Source organism: Diabrotica undecimpunctata, chromosome 8, assembly GCF_040954645.1.
Source record: "Diabrotica undecimpunctata isolate CICGRU chromosome 8, icDiaUnde3, whole genome shotgun sequence".
Lineage (NCBI taxonomy): Eukaryota > Metazoa > Arthropoda > Insecta > Coleoptera > Chrysomelidae > Diabrotica > Diabrotica undecimpunctata.
In genome coordinates this window covers 27,987,487-28,002,845 of record NC_092810.1, presented here as the reverse complement: position 1 = coordinate 28,002,845, position 15,359 = coordinate 27,987,487, and the positions used below count along the sequence as shown (strand labels likewise).

The following is a 15,359-nucleotide window of genomic DNA, read 5'->3' as shown; positions in this document are numbered from 1 at the left end:
GCAAAAGATATATGTGGTCTAATAAACTATTAGAAGACCGCAAAAATGTCAACGACAAAAAAAGAAAGCTGCTGCGTATACAACAGTCTGACATCACACAAATAACTCAAGATACAATAATACAGGTCACGTGCCTGTACGTCCTACAGGACATCTCGAGAAAAAAAAGGTAAAACCACAAATAACAATAAATTCCAGTACCAAAAACATACTTCTACTACATCTGACCACACAAAGACATAAAATTAACATAACAGAAGGAAAATAACAATATTTCCGCTCTATATTCTCAACAAAGACGCCTTAGGCAGAGAGAAACGAAGTTATATCATTATTTCCTTATACTTGGAAAACAAAATAACCATGGACTGTAAAATATAGAAAGCATTTTCCTATTCAGGAAATAAAGTTTTCTTTTCAAAGTATGAAAAAGTTAAACTATGAAAAAAATAATTTTTAAAATAAACGAAAGACAAATTAAAAAGAAAATTTAACAGGTAACAGACTTAAACATATTAAAAACATCCAAGAGTAAAGAGCTCAACTTCAAATCCTCGCAAAAAAATATTTCGCCTAAGTATTCTGCAAAAATCCAGATAACACATTTTAAAATTAGGTAGGTCGGGACAGCCTGTATATAGATATATTTCCCAACTGCGAATAAAAACCATGAATCAAGGTTAAGAAATAAAATTCACTTAATTGATTTTTCAAATACCGAACGCTAAGAGCCATTTCGTTTATTTAAAATAAACACATTGAGGAATATAATTATTATGGTTCTATCAACAAATAAAACTGAACTGCAAAGAAAGCCATCGTTTAGATACGAATTAATTTATGGACATAAACAAAATTTCTCTAACATGGAATGTTTATTATAGACGAGTCTGTAAATACACAAATTAATATCGTTCGCATTAAGAATACCGACAAAAAGAAATTAAGCAGTGAATGTTTACATCACATCATTCCAAATACGTTTTATTTTGATCTCAGAAAGTAGACGGAAATATTTCTACGTAATTTTACGAAGACTAAAAACGAATACATATAAATACTTTGCAAAAAATTCTAAAATAGTAGCAGTGTTGATTTAATGAAAAATTGGATAAAACAAATACACAATTTAACCGAAAAAATGGTTCAAAACATACAGACTTAATTAACCACATATACAGGGGGGTACAAAACAACTAATAATATTGAAAAAAAAACTGAAGATACACGCTCCACGATTGGCGCGCCATTTATGTAACGCTACCGTGCTACAATAATATTACAAGGCCAGAATCGCTCGTTGTCGAAGAGAATAGGGCGGGGTTATAGAAACTATATCGTATTTTAAATTCAAGCACAATTAGATAATATGAAATTATTATTTATTATTGGACGCCACCCCTGGTTTATCCTCGAAGGGGAAGAGCAAAAAAAAAATTAAGATTTATTGAAAGTTTACAAGAAAACTATTCTTTATTATTTCTTAGCAATGAACAAAAAGAAAACATTAAAAGTTACGTCATCCCAAAGGGATTCCAAAATATTATTTTATGTTAACATTATCATAAACAAAAAATCTTTGTATCGTATTAAATTAAGAATTGGTTATAAAGAAAATGAATGTATATATATATATATTAACCCCAAATTTCGAAATTTGTTTACATTGAAAATAATATAGTAATTTATCAACTAGGAACAATGAAGAAAATAAACCTTTAAATTAAATTAGAACACTTCACTATATTTTCATTTTTTTTTGAGTTCATAATCATTTCTGTTGTCTTGAAAGTAGGTATAATAAAAATTGGTACAACCTTAATCTGCTCTGTTTCTCTTCTTATTTAATCAGTCACCAAATAAACCATTAATTCAGCTACGTACTATATAAAATTACCACCATCCTAGATAAGAGGGGTTAGGGATTCCAAAAAAAGATACTGCTACTGGGCCATGATCTGGAATAACTCCATAGCAATACTATCTTGCGACGAGTATTAGAAATATAATATCAGCATTATAGCCTCTCCAATAAGGGTCTCTGAATTGAGACCCACTTTGGAAACACGTCTTAACGGTTGGACGGTCTTAACAGAAAAGAGCGAAGCGCTGTCATGGCGCCTGAATCTGGAAATTGGGCGTGAGTGACAAGTTGAAAAATATGCTCATCTACCGGATATATTTGGGAATTACAGAAGAACCCTTGAGTCGGCTACAGGTAGGTACTTGACAGATAGATGGGGCTATTAGTTTTATTAAAAAAAAATATAATCGAAATATATAATGAGTTTCTTTTAAATCTTTTGAAACGGTTACAATGTAAACACGCATGGGAAAATGAACATAGGGTTCAATGAAATGATTCAAGTATATTCCTAAAAAAAAACAGATGATAAAAAGAGAAAAATCGAAGAAACGGCTCTAATTATGCTAAATGAGACCAATTGTGTCTCAAATTCCTCGACAGAATGCAGTAGGATCTGTCTACCCATATTAAAAGACGAATTTAATAAAAAGAAAATACCAGTATTAGTAAGTCAGTAACATATCGAGGATGCATCATTTATGTATTTTAAATAACAAACACATAAAATCAGAATTTGGTGTTTATTGAGAGTAAACTAAATGTAAGATCAAATACTTACCATGTTAGGATAGTATTACGAGGTTTTTTTCCTGGTTTTTCCTCATAATTTACTATGGAATTACTAACAGGAAAATTTTACTGTCATCATGACAAGTGGTTGTCTTTTTAAAGACGAATTACATGCTGTGATTTATTTCTGACGGATATTCTCAAGTTAAAGATGATTTCATGTAATCGAATGAACTATCTTACAATATTGTCGTCCCACGAACGCAACTCAGCGATATTGGCAATAACATTTTAAAGTCGTCTACTTTAAAATGTATAATATATGTCTGAATTGTCAATATAAATGAGTCAGATAAAATTAAATTATTAGAAGAATTTTTCACCAAGTAACAAAAAACAAAATTTGTTTAATTTATTAATGTTTGTATTTTGAGAACGATTTCCGAAGTGGAAATTGAAATGGCAATAAACTCATTTTAAACTTCAATTGTGGTTTATTCCCATTAAAATAGTATTTATATCATTTTACCTTAAAAAGTTAGCCTATAAGTTTTTTCTTGGCCCTTGAAAGTGCCAAAAAGCTCTTTTACCCTATATTTGAAGAGCCATATCTCTGAACCCAGTGGACCGATTTTAACTCACAAGATCTTTTTTTTTTTTGTTATAATGTCAACTTTTTGATGAAATAATTTACAAAACCGTAGAAGATAAGTTTTTTGCTCTAACGGGTATGCGTGGGAGGTCCATGTTTGGTTTCTTTCGATAGATTTTTGAAAAATATCGAACACGTTTTTTTATGTTTGTCGCTCCAATATAAATTTCGCGAAATATTTCACCGTCCAGCGTTTTTGGGCACACCCTATATAATTTTTATTGATTATTATCGATGTGTCTATCGAGCTGTTATACTAACTATTTAACGGAATTAATATAAATATATTTGTGTAGGGAAAACGTGGAACGTTCCATCAGGATTATGGAAAGAATTTTACCTACAGATCATTTACTACTGGCTTCCGTCAAACGGGTCAAAGCTCTCATCCTAGAAGAAATAGCGTTAGATGAAAGAAACAACATTCAGTTACAAACTCAGTATTTTACAGAAGCACACATTTTACATAAAACTGCCCTCACGTTATCGTTCAAAGCCTTCGGAGAGAAGAACGTTCAGACTGCGAAACATTATGGAAATTTGGGCAGGCTATTTCAAAGTATGAAGATGTATGACGAAGCCGAGAAGATGCATTTAAGGGCGATAGCGATTAAGGAGGAATTATTAGGTGTAGATGATTATGAGGTAAGTAAGAACTCCGTTAACTTTTATTTATTTCAGTTTTAATAACAAAATTCTCCCAAACTTAAACATAAAAAATACTACCTAAGAACCTACAAACTTCGTAAAATGTACCTAACAAAAAATAAAAATTGGGAAAGCAGATTAATGAATTAAGGGCTCAAATATTCCACCTCCTTGTGCTAAACAGTAACCAAATCTGTCATACAGATTTCTTCTCATATTTTGGAGTAGGGCTGGTGTAATGCTTGCAGAGAAATGAAGTATTTTTGCCCTTAATTCGACTAGGTTTGTGGCCCTTTCAAACTGATGCCTATAAATGTTTTCTTTGAGAAAACCATAAAAAAGAAATCGTTAGGCGCTAAGTCACAGGATCTAGCGGGCCATTTAATTGTACCACGTGTACTTATCAGTCGATCAGGAAACGTTTGATTGAGGAAGTCAATAGTTGCTCTAGAGTTGTGAGCCAAACACCCATCCTGTTGGAAATAAACCTCTTGAAAATTAACGGGAAGGCGTCGAACTGCCGGAATGATCTCATTCTGTAACAGTTGTAAATATTTGGGCCCGTTTAGGTTTCCATCGATAAAAAATGGACCGACAATATGGTCGCCTAACATCCCAGTCCAAACATTTAACTTTTGCGGATGCTGCGTTCGCACTGCAACACTGAGGTGCTTATTTTTCCGATAATAATACCTTGCAACGGATGGATACCCATTTCTTTTGAGAACTCGCTGGACAGTTCGAGCATTCACGTTAACTTCCCTAGCAATTTGTACACTATTGCAGGGTTCACTAGCTTCCACAAAAGCACAAATATCAATATCCTTGTTTTGACGCTCCTCATCGACAGGTCTAACACGTGCTTCATTACCTTCATGACACTTTTTACAACTACACATCCCGAAGTTTGAAAATGTTTAATGGTATTTTTAACTGTTGTAACACTTAGGGAGGGTACAATAAATAAATCAATTACTTCGCGTATCGAATGACGCTGAAAGTTCCATGTTACAAGTTGCACATTTTTTTTGGACGTTATACAACGTAATAGGCATTTTATTAATTATTTGTTTATTCTTTCAGAACTTCGTTTGAAATTTTTAATGTCAATGTGACAATTACGACAATTCGTACCTACTGTGAAATAAATATAGAGGTGGAAACGTGTAACATGTCACAGCGATTGAAATTGTGTTGTATGGTCAATAAAACAATGTAGTGATCTGTATTCATAAACATAAAAAAAAACGAGTTAAATCAAAATTCTTAACGAATATGTTAACGAACTTGACGCCAAATGAAATAAAGAACTTCTGAACTTTTGTACCTCTTGCAACTAAGAATTGGTGGCAGCACATGTGTAACGTCACTTGTTTTAACATGCAATATGCCCTAACCAGTGGGAAATAAAAATGTGTTGTCGTAGCCGTTTAGAAAATCCACTGGGTCTATAGTAGAAGCCACAGTTAGAACGCAGTGTTGGTCTTACGACGCACAGCAATGCCGCTCATGTCGGCACAGTGGTAGGTGTGTGGTAGTTTGGCGATAGACCGAGAAATCAGGACCGTACGCGCTTGGTTTCAAAAACCTTTACTTAATAATTTAACTGAGTTAAATAAGAGAATAAACAAAAAAACAAATTAATTCTATAAAAAATCTAATACCTCGTAAATACTTATATACATATATACAAAAAAAAATATACACAAGATCATAACTGAAATGTACTGTACGTACAATACTAAAAAAAACAAATGAGCATTCACACCGCACATTTTCGAAACAACGAAATTCACATATTTTATAATATGAAATTCACGACAGATACTGGCAGCGGCTCCATGATGTAGGTACTTTCATCCGCTTGCGAAAATAAAATAGAACTGAGCTTTCATAGTTTTTGGTCTAATGGCCAGTACCCAAATCGACAAAGAGGCATGTTTGCTTTGCCTGGATAATGGGGATTAAAACTGATTCGATTCTCGTAATGATCTTTATTTCCCAAAGAATGTGTTTACAATGGAAGCTTTATTGAAAATTGATAAATATAGATAAGCTATCGACACTGAGTTTTTGATATATTTTACTTTTTTATATAGTATTTTTCTTCATGTACTTGTTTAGTTCGACAATGTAGCTCCCTTATTTATACATCGATAATTGAATCATGCTTTAGTTGAAACAATAATGATAGAAGACAAAAGTTTAAAATTTTAGTTGGAAATTTTAAAAAATATTTAATTATAAATTCATACTATAATGTTTTAGATTCTTAACTATAATATCAATGTTTTGTGTCATTTCATTTGTTTTTATGTGAAAAATAAATTATTACATATATATTACACATAATTGTTTGTATTTAATATTTTGTATTATTTTTAATATGCATTTGTTATTAATAAAACGTTTTTTGTGCTTTTAGGTGGGTCTTAGCGTGGGCCATCTGGCCTCTCTGTACAATTATCACATGAAACGACACAAAGACGCAGAAAAGTTGTATCTACGTTCCATAGATATAAATCTCAAAGTTTTCGGCGAGGCCTACAGCGGACTGGAATACGATTACAGGGGGTTGATAAATATTTACACCAAATTACTGGACACGTCTAATATGATCCATTATATGTATAAAATGAGGGAGTGGAAGACGTTGAGGGAGCAAATTCTTCCTGTACAAATCGATTCCGAGTTAAAACCAATAAACGAAGTAATCGAAAGCTTCATTTCTATGACTGAAAATGCTAGTCTCTAAAAAACACCCTTTTAAAGGTTTGTCTGTGTTAATGAAGGTGCACTTCAAGGGATACAAAAAGTTTTTAAGCATAATCTTTTTTCTTGTAAAATCGTGTTTTCCTTTTCTGTTTTTTTAAACTCTTTGCTCGTTTTCTTCCTCATCACTCAAAGTACTAAACTCTGGTTGTCTTCCAAAGATGATTCTACAAATAGAATAACCGTGAGGTTATGATTCTAATGGATCGACGTGATAAGTAATAAAAAGATGTATCTATAAAAAACGAGCTTTTTTATCCCTTGAACTACCAAAAATTCTCATCTATCTCTAGTCTTCTGTTTTATTCGAAGGTGCTTGCTTCGTGACGTTTTGTTATTTTGGATTTTTAACGATTAAAAAACTTTTATACGATAGTGTTAATTTGATTTTGTTGGTATAAATGGCATTTTTCTTAAAAGTAATCAAAATAATCAAAGTAAAAGTAATAAAAATTATTCAAATTTAGCAAAAATAGCAAAATAGTTTCATTCTAAATTTTATTTGATTGCAGTAACGATGTCATTTTGCCTCGTCGTTTATGTTGCCTACATTAAAAACTGTTATTGCCATCTGTCATTTGTCATTAGAGATCTGTCTTGAGATAAAAGCGTTTATTTCAAATTTACGTTCATCTATTAGTATTTAAGATTTTTTAAAATAGAAATATAGTCATTTAGAAAGAACACAAGCACTGATTTTTCACAGCCCATTGCGCATGCTATTTTTTGACATTAATATTAGGCTGTTATGCCTCTTAAGTCCCCATAGGATTTAAACACGACAACAGCAGAAAGTCATCAGTATTATTAATTATATTTGTGAACCGTCTTTACTAACATTTATCACGTCGGTAGACAGTAGAAACATTTTCTGTTTCATTACCATTTCGAGCCCCGCCCACTGGCAAATTTTGTAATGACAACTGACAATCGAGAAGTTAGCAAATGACAGTCGACGAAGCACAACAATTATTCGAGTGTTGGATATTTGTTTATAAAACCCTTGCACGTCATCCAATTTTGACGTTTACATTTTTACACAGGGTTGTCATATTGTCGGGTTAGTAGAAATTTATGAAATGATGCAAATATAATTTTATTATTACTATAAAATCTGTTCAGATACATGATGAAAAATTTCAACGACAAAAAATAATTAATTTTAATGAAGGTATTATTAAACTTAAATACAAAAACAACTTTTACTTGACAAAATATTTAAAATTATTAATATATTTTTTATAATAAACTTACAAATAAAAGAATAAATTATAAAATTGGTTGCCTATGTTAAAGTTTTTCCTCTGAATAGAACATTTGCGGGTTTACGCTTAGTTAAGTTCATGTTTTATGAACGAAAGTTAGTTTGTCTAATCTCTCTGGGTTTTCCTTGGTTTAATTATGGGGTTTGGGCCATTTTATTTATGCCAGAAGGTGGTTAAGAGCCTAAAAACTTAATGAGAAGTTTTTTCATTTAGAAATATAACAAATACGTCCATTTTTGTGCTTAAACGTTTTTTATATGACTTTAGAGTTCTTTATTCTTGTTACCTTTAAAAAATGGTGCTGATAGTAGAAATATTTAATTTAAGGCTGCTATAAGGTACGCAAGATAAAAATTTCGTATTTATAAACATCACAGTGTTATTGTATTCTTATTTACTTCTTCCAAAGCAGTTACTGGTATCAGTGGTCCTCCATTATCATGCTTTCTCGTCAAAATATTAAATTAATGATTACATAAGTCCCTTCTAACAACTGTTGTGTTGTTTTGAGATTACGTTTATGAAATTATATAAATAATTGCTTATTTAAAGTATTTCAGGTTTGTTTAAATTACATAAAAGTTTGTGATATTAATGAAAATTACATATGGCAACCCTGGACGTAATACCAAGTAAAACTATCATTTGGACTTAATAAATTAAAGGCGAATAGCTGTAATGTTTTTTCAATAATACATAGTTGAAATAAATTCTTGTTTTTGATTGCCAAACTTGGTCTATACATTTTAGATTATTGAAAATATGATCTACAATAGTCAAAATAATTCTAAAATTCTTCTTAGGGTACATGTAAACAGACGGCTTTACTGAGGCAGCTTAGAAATGTCATCGATGACGTGCAACAGGCTTTAAATATATACGTATATATTAACAGTCTGTAAAGCTAAGTGACGACAACATCTTTTTTTTCGTTGTTCGCTGTTTTTTTCGAAATCTTGTCGTCAGCACGCGTGGCCGGTATGCTCGGTCTATGTTAATATATACCTCTATGGCTTTAACGGGGTCTATGACTAGAATATTGATATTTCTGATTACTCGAAAGATAAATACGGGCACATCATGCTCTAATGTATCTACAAACTTAAATGTTTGTCTCCCTAATTTCTATTAGTAAAAAAATGTTTTCGAATTGAATGTTTTTAGTAAATACTTGTAAAAAATGACAAGAGTGAAGTTACATGCAGTTAAACAACTTAAGCGGAATTTTTTGACTGAATAGTTTACTAGATGATATTAAGTGCTTCTCACAATTTTTCTCCTTGGTTTATAGTGAGAGGTATATGCAATTATGTGAGGAAATAAGGGAACAGAGTTTTGTTAGTTGTTATGGGCTCATAAAACTTTACACCTTAATATTCTGGATGTTGTCAGAGACTTTATCGATCCATTCTTTGTATACTCCTCCCCTTAAGTGTGAATAAAATAATAAGTCATTTCAATAATTTTTATAGTGATGATAGTTTTTTTTTAATAAAGGTGTCAAACTCCAAAAAGCAGTTTGAAATATTACTAAAAATATCACAAATTTTCTATAAAAAATTATGTAATTAACTAAGCAAATTTTAAAATACATATGCGGCTTTCGCTGTTGTGTTTTGTAAATGTACGTTATTATCGTTTGCCTCCCGAGATCTGTCGGTTGGTTCGAATCGGTATTGAAATTTTCGGTGGCGATCTTAGAGTCTTTCATCTTCATTTATGTGAGACCCAATATTACAGTTCATGTCCAGTTGTTTTGGTATTTTTTATAGTTCCAATTTTTTCTACATTTGTTTTAGTAGTACGGCTGCTAGAGAAAATCTCGATTGCTTAAGTGAATGGTCGGAATAAAGAGGCAGACACATTGGACTTTTAGTTTAAGTACCGATTTTTCACATTTAAAAACTTTTTAGGTGATCTCGTTTATTATTTCTTCTGTTTTCTGTTTTCCTCTACGTCGTTTCCTTATATGATAGTTCTTTTAGAAGCATCATTAAAATATTTTAATATTTCTTCCATTTACGAGATCCACAAAATATTGTGTGGTTAAACTAAAAAATACATTTTGACGAAGTTCAAGAAGTACCTGCGGTTGCCTTAGTTGAAAATCTTTTCTTTTTGTTACCATTGATCCTCAAACTAGCGTGTCAGTTATTCACCGATTGCGTACACACTATGGAGTCTGGACAACCGGGCGCAATGTTACAAAAGGAATATAACTCCGCTGTAGGACTGTTGTCGTAAATCTATGGTTAGGATCTGTTGAATGACAAATAGAGTGGTGGAGAAAATGCCCCGTCTAATGGATACTTAAAAAAAAGAGTCTAGTCTGACTGAGATTTGTAAAGAAATCAAGATAGTTGGCAATTTCGACATTAGAGACTTTTCTTCTTCTTCTTGATGTGCCTATCCGTTACGAATGTTGGCGATCATCATGGCAATCTTTATCTTATCTGCAGCAGCGCGGAAAAGCTGCACAGATATTGTATTGAACCAGATTCTGAGGTTCTTTAACCAAGATGTTCTTCTTCTTCCTGGACCTCGTTTTCCAAATCTTTTTCCTTGCAGGATGGCTTGAAGGAGAGCATATCTGGATTCATTTCGCATAATATGTCCGAAGAACTGTAACTTTCGAGATTTGATGGTGGTCAGTACCTCTCGGATCTTATTCATTCTTCTGAGGACCTCCTCATTTGTGACTCGGTCAGTCCACGGGATCTTAAGCATTCTCCGATATAGCCACATCTCAAATGCTTCTAGTTTTCTGTACATATCTTCGTTCAAGGTCCACGATTCAACACCATAAAAAAGGACAGAGAAGACGTAGCATCGCAGCATTCTTACTTTTGTATCAAGAGAGAGGTTGTGACTCTTGAAGAAGGCCCCCATCCGATTGAAGGTGGATCTAGCTTTTCCGATGCGTGCTCTAATCTCCCGGTTGTTGGTCCATTCTTCATTTATTATGGTGCCGAGGTAGTTGTAGTGCGTCACTCTTTCTACAGGGGATTGGTTGACGTAGAGTTGACCTTCTGTTATTCTTTTCTTGCTAATTATCATAAGCTTTGTCTTCTTAACGTTTATATTGAGTCCACATTGTTGGCTGTAATACGTGATTTTGTTCATAAGAACTTGTAGGTCTTCTAAGTTGTCCGCAAATACTATGGTGTCATCTGCATATCTGATGTTGTTTAACCGGTAACCATTTAGTAGAATACCTTTTTCAGTTTCGTGCAAAGCTTCGATAAATATTCTTTCAGAGTACAGATTGAAGATTAGAGGAGACAAAATACAGCCTTGCCTCACTCCACGCATGATTTAGAGACTTTTACTTTTCACAAATGAATCTAGGTTTGGTCAAAGCCGTTTTGATGATAGTCTTGGTGTATATAGGCCTATTGGTGTATCTATTACTATTAAAGAAGTTATCCGATTTGGTGATTAGCTTTGTGTCGGAATCGATTTTGAAAATCGAACAGATCTTGTGGTCGTCCAAAGTAACCGTGACATTCTCGAAACGTCCTGAACAAATACTTAATGACTGCTCGTTACAGTATTGTCCCAGATTTGCATGTCTCAATGCATTGTAACACAGTGACATATCGCTCATATTAACCGAAAATTTTTACCGCAATGCCAAATTTAAATTAAGATGTGGTCACCGTGATACGGCCATGCTAGAATGCAACAAAAAAAAAATAAAACCTACAGAAAGATGCTTACCCGGCGAACTAGAACAACTTTAGAGAATTACCAGACAAAGAGAAGAGAAGAAAAGAGGATACACAAAAGAAAAACATGAAACTAAATAATATCACCTAAATAAGGAACTTCCCTATATAGAAAACCTCAACAGAGAGAAAGAATTCAGAGCATACTGTGCATTCGAGGTAACCACAAGACAATGCAGAAATCAGAACGGCGACCTATTAACAACAAGGAAAGATGTATTGAATAGATGGGCGGAATACTTTAACGAGGCACTTAATATAGAGGAAGAAGAAGAAAACCTGAAAGACGAAAGAGATGAGGTAAAGGAAGCAGGCGAGAGGGAAGAGGAACCACCAACGATTCTTGAAGTTAAAGATGCAGTAAAAAAATTAGCCAGAAAGAAATCATCCGGAATATATCTCCCAGCTGAACTATATAAAGAAGGTGGTCTTGGTACCATAGTGGCATTACAGCAGCTTAGAAATATGAATACAGAAATCCCTCTCCAATGATTGGAATATTCGAATACTTTGCACCATACACAAAAAAGGAGATATCTTTGAATGCTCTAACCACAGAGGAATTACGCTTTCAAGTACAGCGTATAAAATATTTTCCACAGTACTATGGCACCATATGCAGAACGGATAGTAGGAAAATACCAGGCTTGTTTCAAATCGACGGTTGGTGGTAAATCGACAATTCATCAGATCGCAACCCTGAAACAATTTAAAAAAAAACACTGGGATATGGCATTGATACTCGTTACATATTTATAGACTACAAAGCAGCCTACGACTCTGTGAATAGAAGAGAAATGTTCAAAGTAACGAAAGAACTAGGAAAACTAAATCACAAAATTTAACAAAACTAACTCTTGAATAAGTTAAATGTAGAGTACGAATTCAGGGGAACTGTCTGAAACTTTTAAATAAAAATAACGGGATGCGCAAGGGAGACCCTCTCTCCTGTATACTGTTTCAATCTGGCTCTGGAAAAAGTAATACGTATGTCACAAAACACAACCACTGATTTAATATATAATAAATAAATGCAAATCCTGCTACAAAAAGAATCAGCTACAAAAATGGGTTTAATAATAAACACCAACAAAACGAAGCATATGAATATAAGTACGCAACCACAAATCCTACAACCGTTTGTTATAGAAAACAACGTTATCGAAGCAGTGCACCAATTTGTATATCTGGGAGCGCTCCTTAACACTGAAAATAATACTACCGCAGAATATGCGCGGCCAACAGATGCTATTTTGGGCCCAATTTCCTCCTTAAATCCACAATTATATCGAGAAGTACAAAAATAAAACTCTACAAAACAATAATACGCCCAGTCCTAACATATGGTTCAGAGACTTGAACTCTAACAAAAAAGTAATGAAAACATGTTTCGGAAGAAAAGTACTAAGGCGAATATATGGAGCAGTGAATGACAATGGAGTGTGAAGAAGACGATACAACAACAAGATAAGACGTCTGAGGTGGATAGGGCATGTAATGCGGATGGAACAAAATGACCCAGCTAGAAAAACGCTCCTTGATAGACTTATTGGTCAGAGAAGAAGACCCAGAACAAGGCTCCTTGATAACATCGATGAAGACATGAGAAATATGGGAATAGGTGCTTGACGCAGAAAGACGATAGATAGGGAGAAATTTTTGGGGAGGCTAGAACCCACGCAGGGTTGTAAAGCCAAAATGATGATGATGATGTGGCTACCGCGAAGTCCCGAGCTAAAACTCATTGAGAATTTGTGAGATATGCTTTCACTCGTTTATTTTTTTGAATGCAGAAGATCTAGAGCAGGTGGACCGTCCAAGATTAATATATGGCAGTATATTAGGCACTCGAAGGCATATATGCGATGTCTTTTCTGTCTAATACCCTATTCTGTCTGCCTCCCTTTCTATCTGCGATTTTACTTACCACTATCTGATGTGATCCAATATAGGGTCAATATAGGATCCAATAGTGAGGTCAGAGTGTAGGCATATTCTTCTTCGACTTTGTTTTTTTTTATAGATGTTGTATAGATCTACTCTATGTGCTTAACATATGCCATCTTCATGTGTGCTCTTGACTCAATCGTCTAGTAAATTTAGTAATTAAGTTTGTGCTATATTGGTCACTGGAATTTGTTAGAAGCACATGTGCTAATAACGAATATTAGTTCTCTATAGAACTTAAAAGTAAAAAATTATTCATACGCAGTTTATTAACAAAATAAAACTGCATTAATTAAAACAATAAAATAAATTTTTAAATGTTTATTTTAACATTTTATAAGTCATTTATAGATTATTATTATAAACGGAAAGTTCTAAATTAAAATTAATGAATACACTTTCATTATTCATGATTCTTCGACTTTTTTCAATGAAAGAAGTCTGCAACTGTAAGTTTATTAAAGCTATTCATAATGAGTGGTAGAACTTTTTATGCTGTATTTTTCCGACACTGACTGTCAAAATATTCCCAAACTTAGTGAATCGACTATAGTAAGTTTCTAAAACCTGCTTGAAATTAGTAAAAAAATCCTGCGCGTTAAAATGAAATAAAAAAAATTCATGTTAAATTTGTTGTGAATAATTATTTGCCATATACTCGTATAAACAAATACTGCCAATTGTAAAAATCATCTCCATTTATAAATTAATTTAACAAAAGAAGTGTTAACATAATTCAGTAAGAAGAAAGCTATGATTCTTCCAAAATTAGATAACTGTTAATGTTTAATGTTTTGTATTTTTTAATGTTTAACCTTCTGCTGAAGTAAATTTTAGTATTTATAGAATGCTAGAAGGCAGGAGTCCTTTCTGTCTAAAAGTTTGTGCTCCGATCACGATATGTTTCGTCCTATACTGTGGGTTATTAGTTAGTTGTAGGTCGAAAACCAACTCGGAACGGAAAATCCCGTTAACCAAATGTCTCACTATGGAGTAGTAGGCGATATATGCGTTTCTTTAAGATACGTAAAGCCCACTGAAATATTTGAAAACATCTCTATCTTCCAGAAACAAATTTTTATTACTCGCTTTATAGAGAGCGGCGTATTATGCACTCGAATGTCCTTTCTTTTGTGTTCCGGTCACACTCCTTAGTGTTTATCTGTTTAAGAGTACTATCTTTCTGACTCAGCCGTTCAAAATCATGCGTTCGGATATTTTCGAGTTTTTGATTCACGAGTTTTGAGATATAAGGGCCCAGTCGTCTGAATATCCAAACTTTTTAGATCTAGCAGGAGACATTTCGTAGAAGGCACATTTCATGGTTTCTTAACAGCATTGGACGACGCCAGAGTAGAATTAAGATATGCTGCCCTCCTTAAGAATATATACGATGATGCTACTTTTCACGTAAAAATAGATGATGATCTGGAAACTATGAAAATAGACCTTGGCAAAGGCGTGAGACAGGGTGACACCATCTCACCCAAGTTATTTACTTTGGCATTAGAAAATGTCTTCAAAAAACTAAATTGGGTCGAAAAGGGATTAAAAATAGATGGAGTATATCTTAACCATTTGCGTTTCGCAGACGACATAGTACTAATAAGCACAGATATCCATGAACTAAAATCAATGCTACAAGATTTAAATCACAAATCGAATCAAATAGGATTAAAAATGAATCTCGACAAAACAAAGATATTAAGCAACAGCCTAGAAAACATCACGATAGATAACATCAATGTAGA

At 33.2% G+C, this 15,359-nt stretch overlaps 1 protein-coding gene across 1 annotated transcript in view; it reads left to right on the top strand.

Moving 5' to 3' along the window:
• Pat1 (Protein interacting with APP tail-1) overlaps positions 1 to 7,863 on the top strand; it is a 41,923-nt gene extending 34,060 nt beyond the window's left edge. The window contains exons 6-7 of the mRNA XM_072539942.1: positions 3,545 to 3,893; positions 6,322 to 7,863. Coding sequence (XP_072396043.1) covers positions 3,545 to 3,893; positions 6,322 to 6,651 — 679 coding nt within the window. The 3' untranslated portion in view covers positions 6,652 to 7,863. The remainder of the gene's footprint in view (positions 1 to 3,544; positions 3,894 to 6,321) is intronic.
• Positions 7,864 to 15,359: the final 7,496 nt, after the last annotated feature.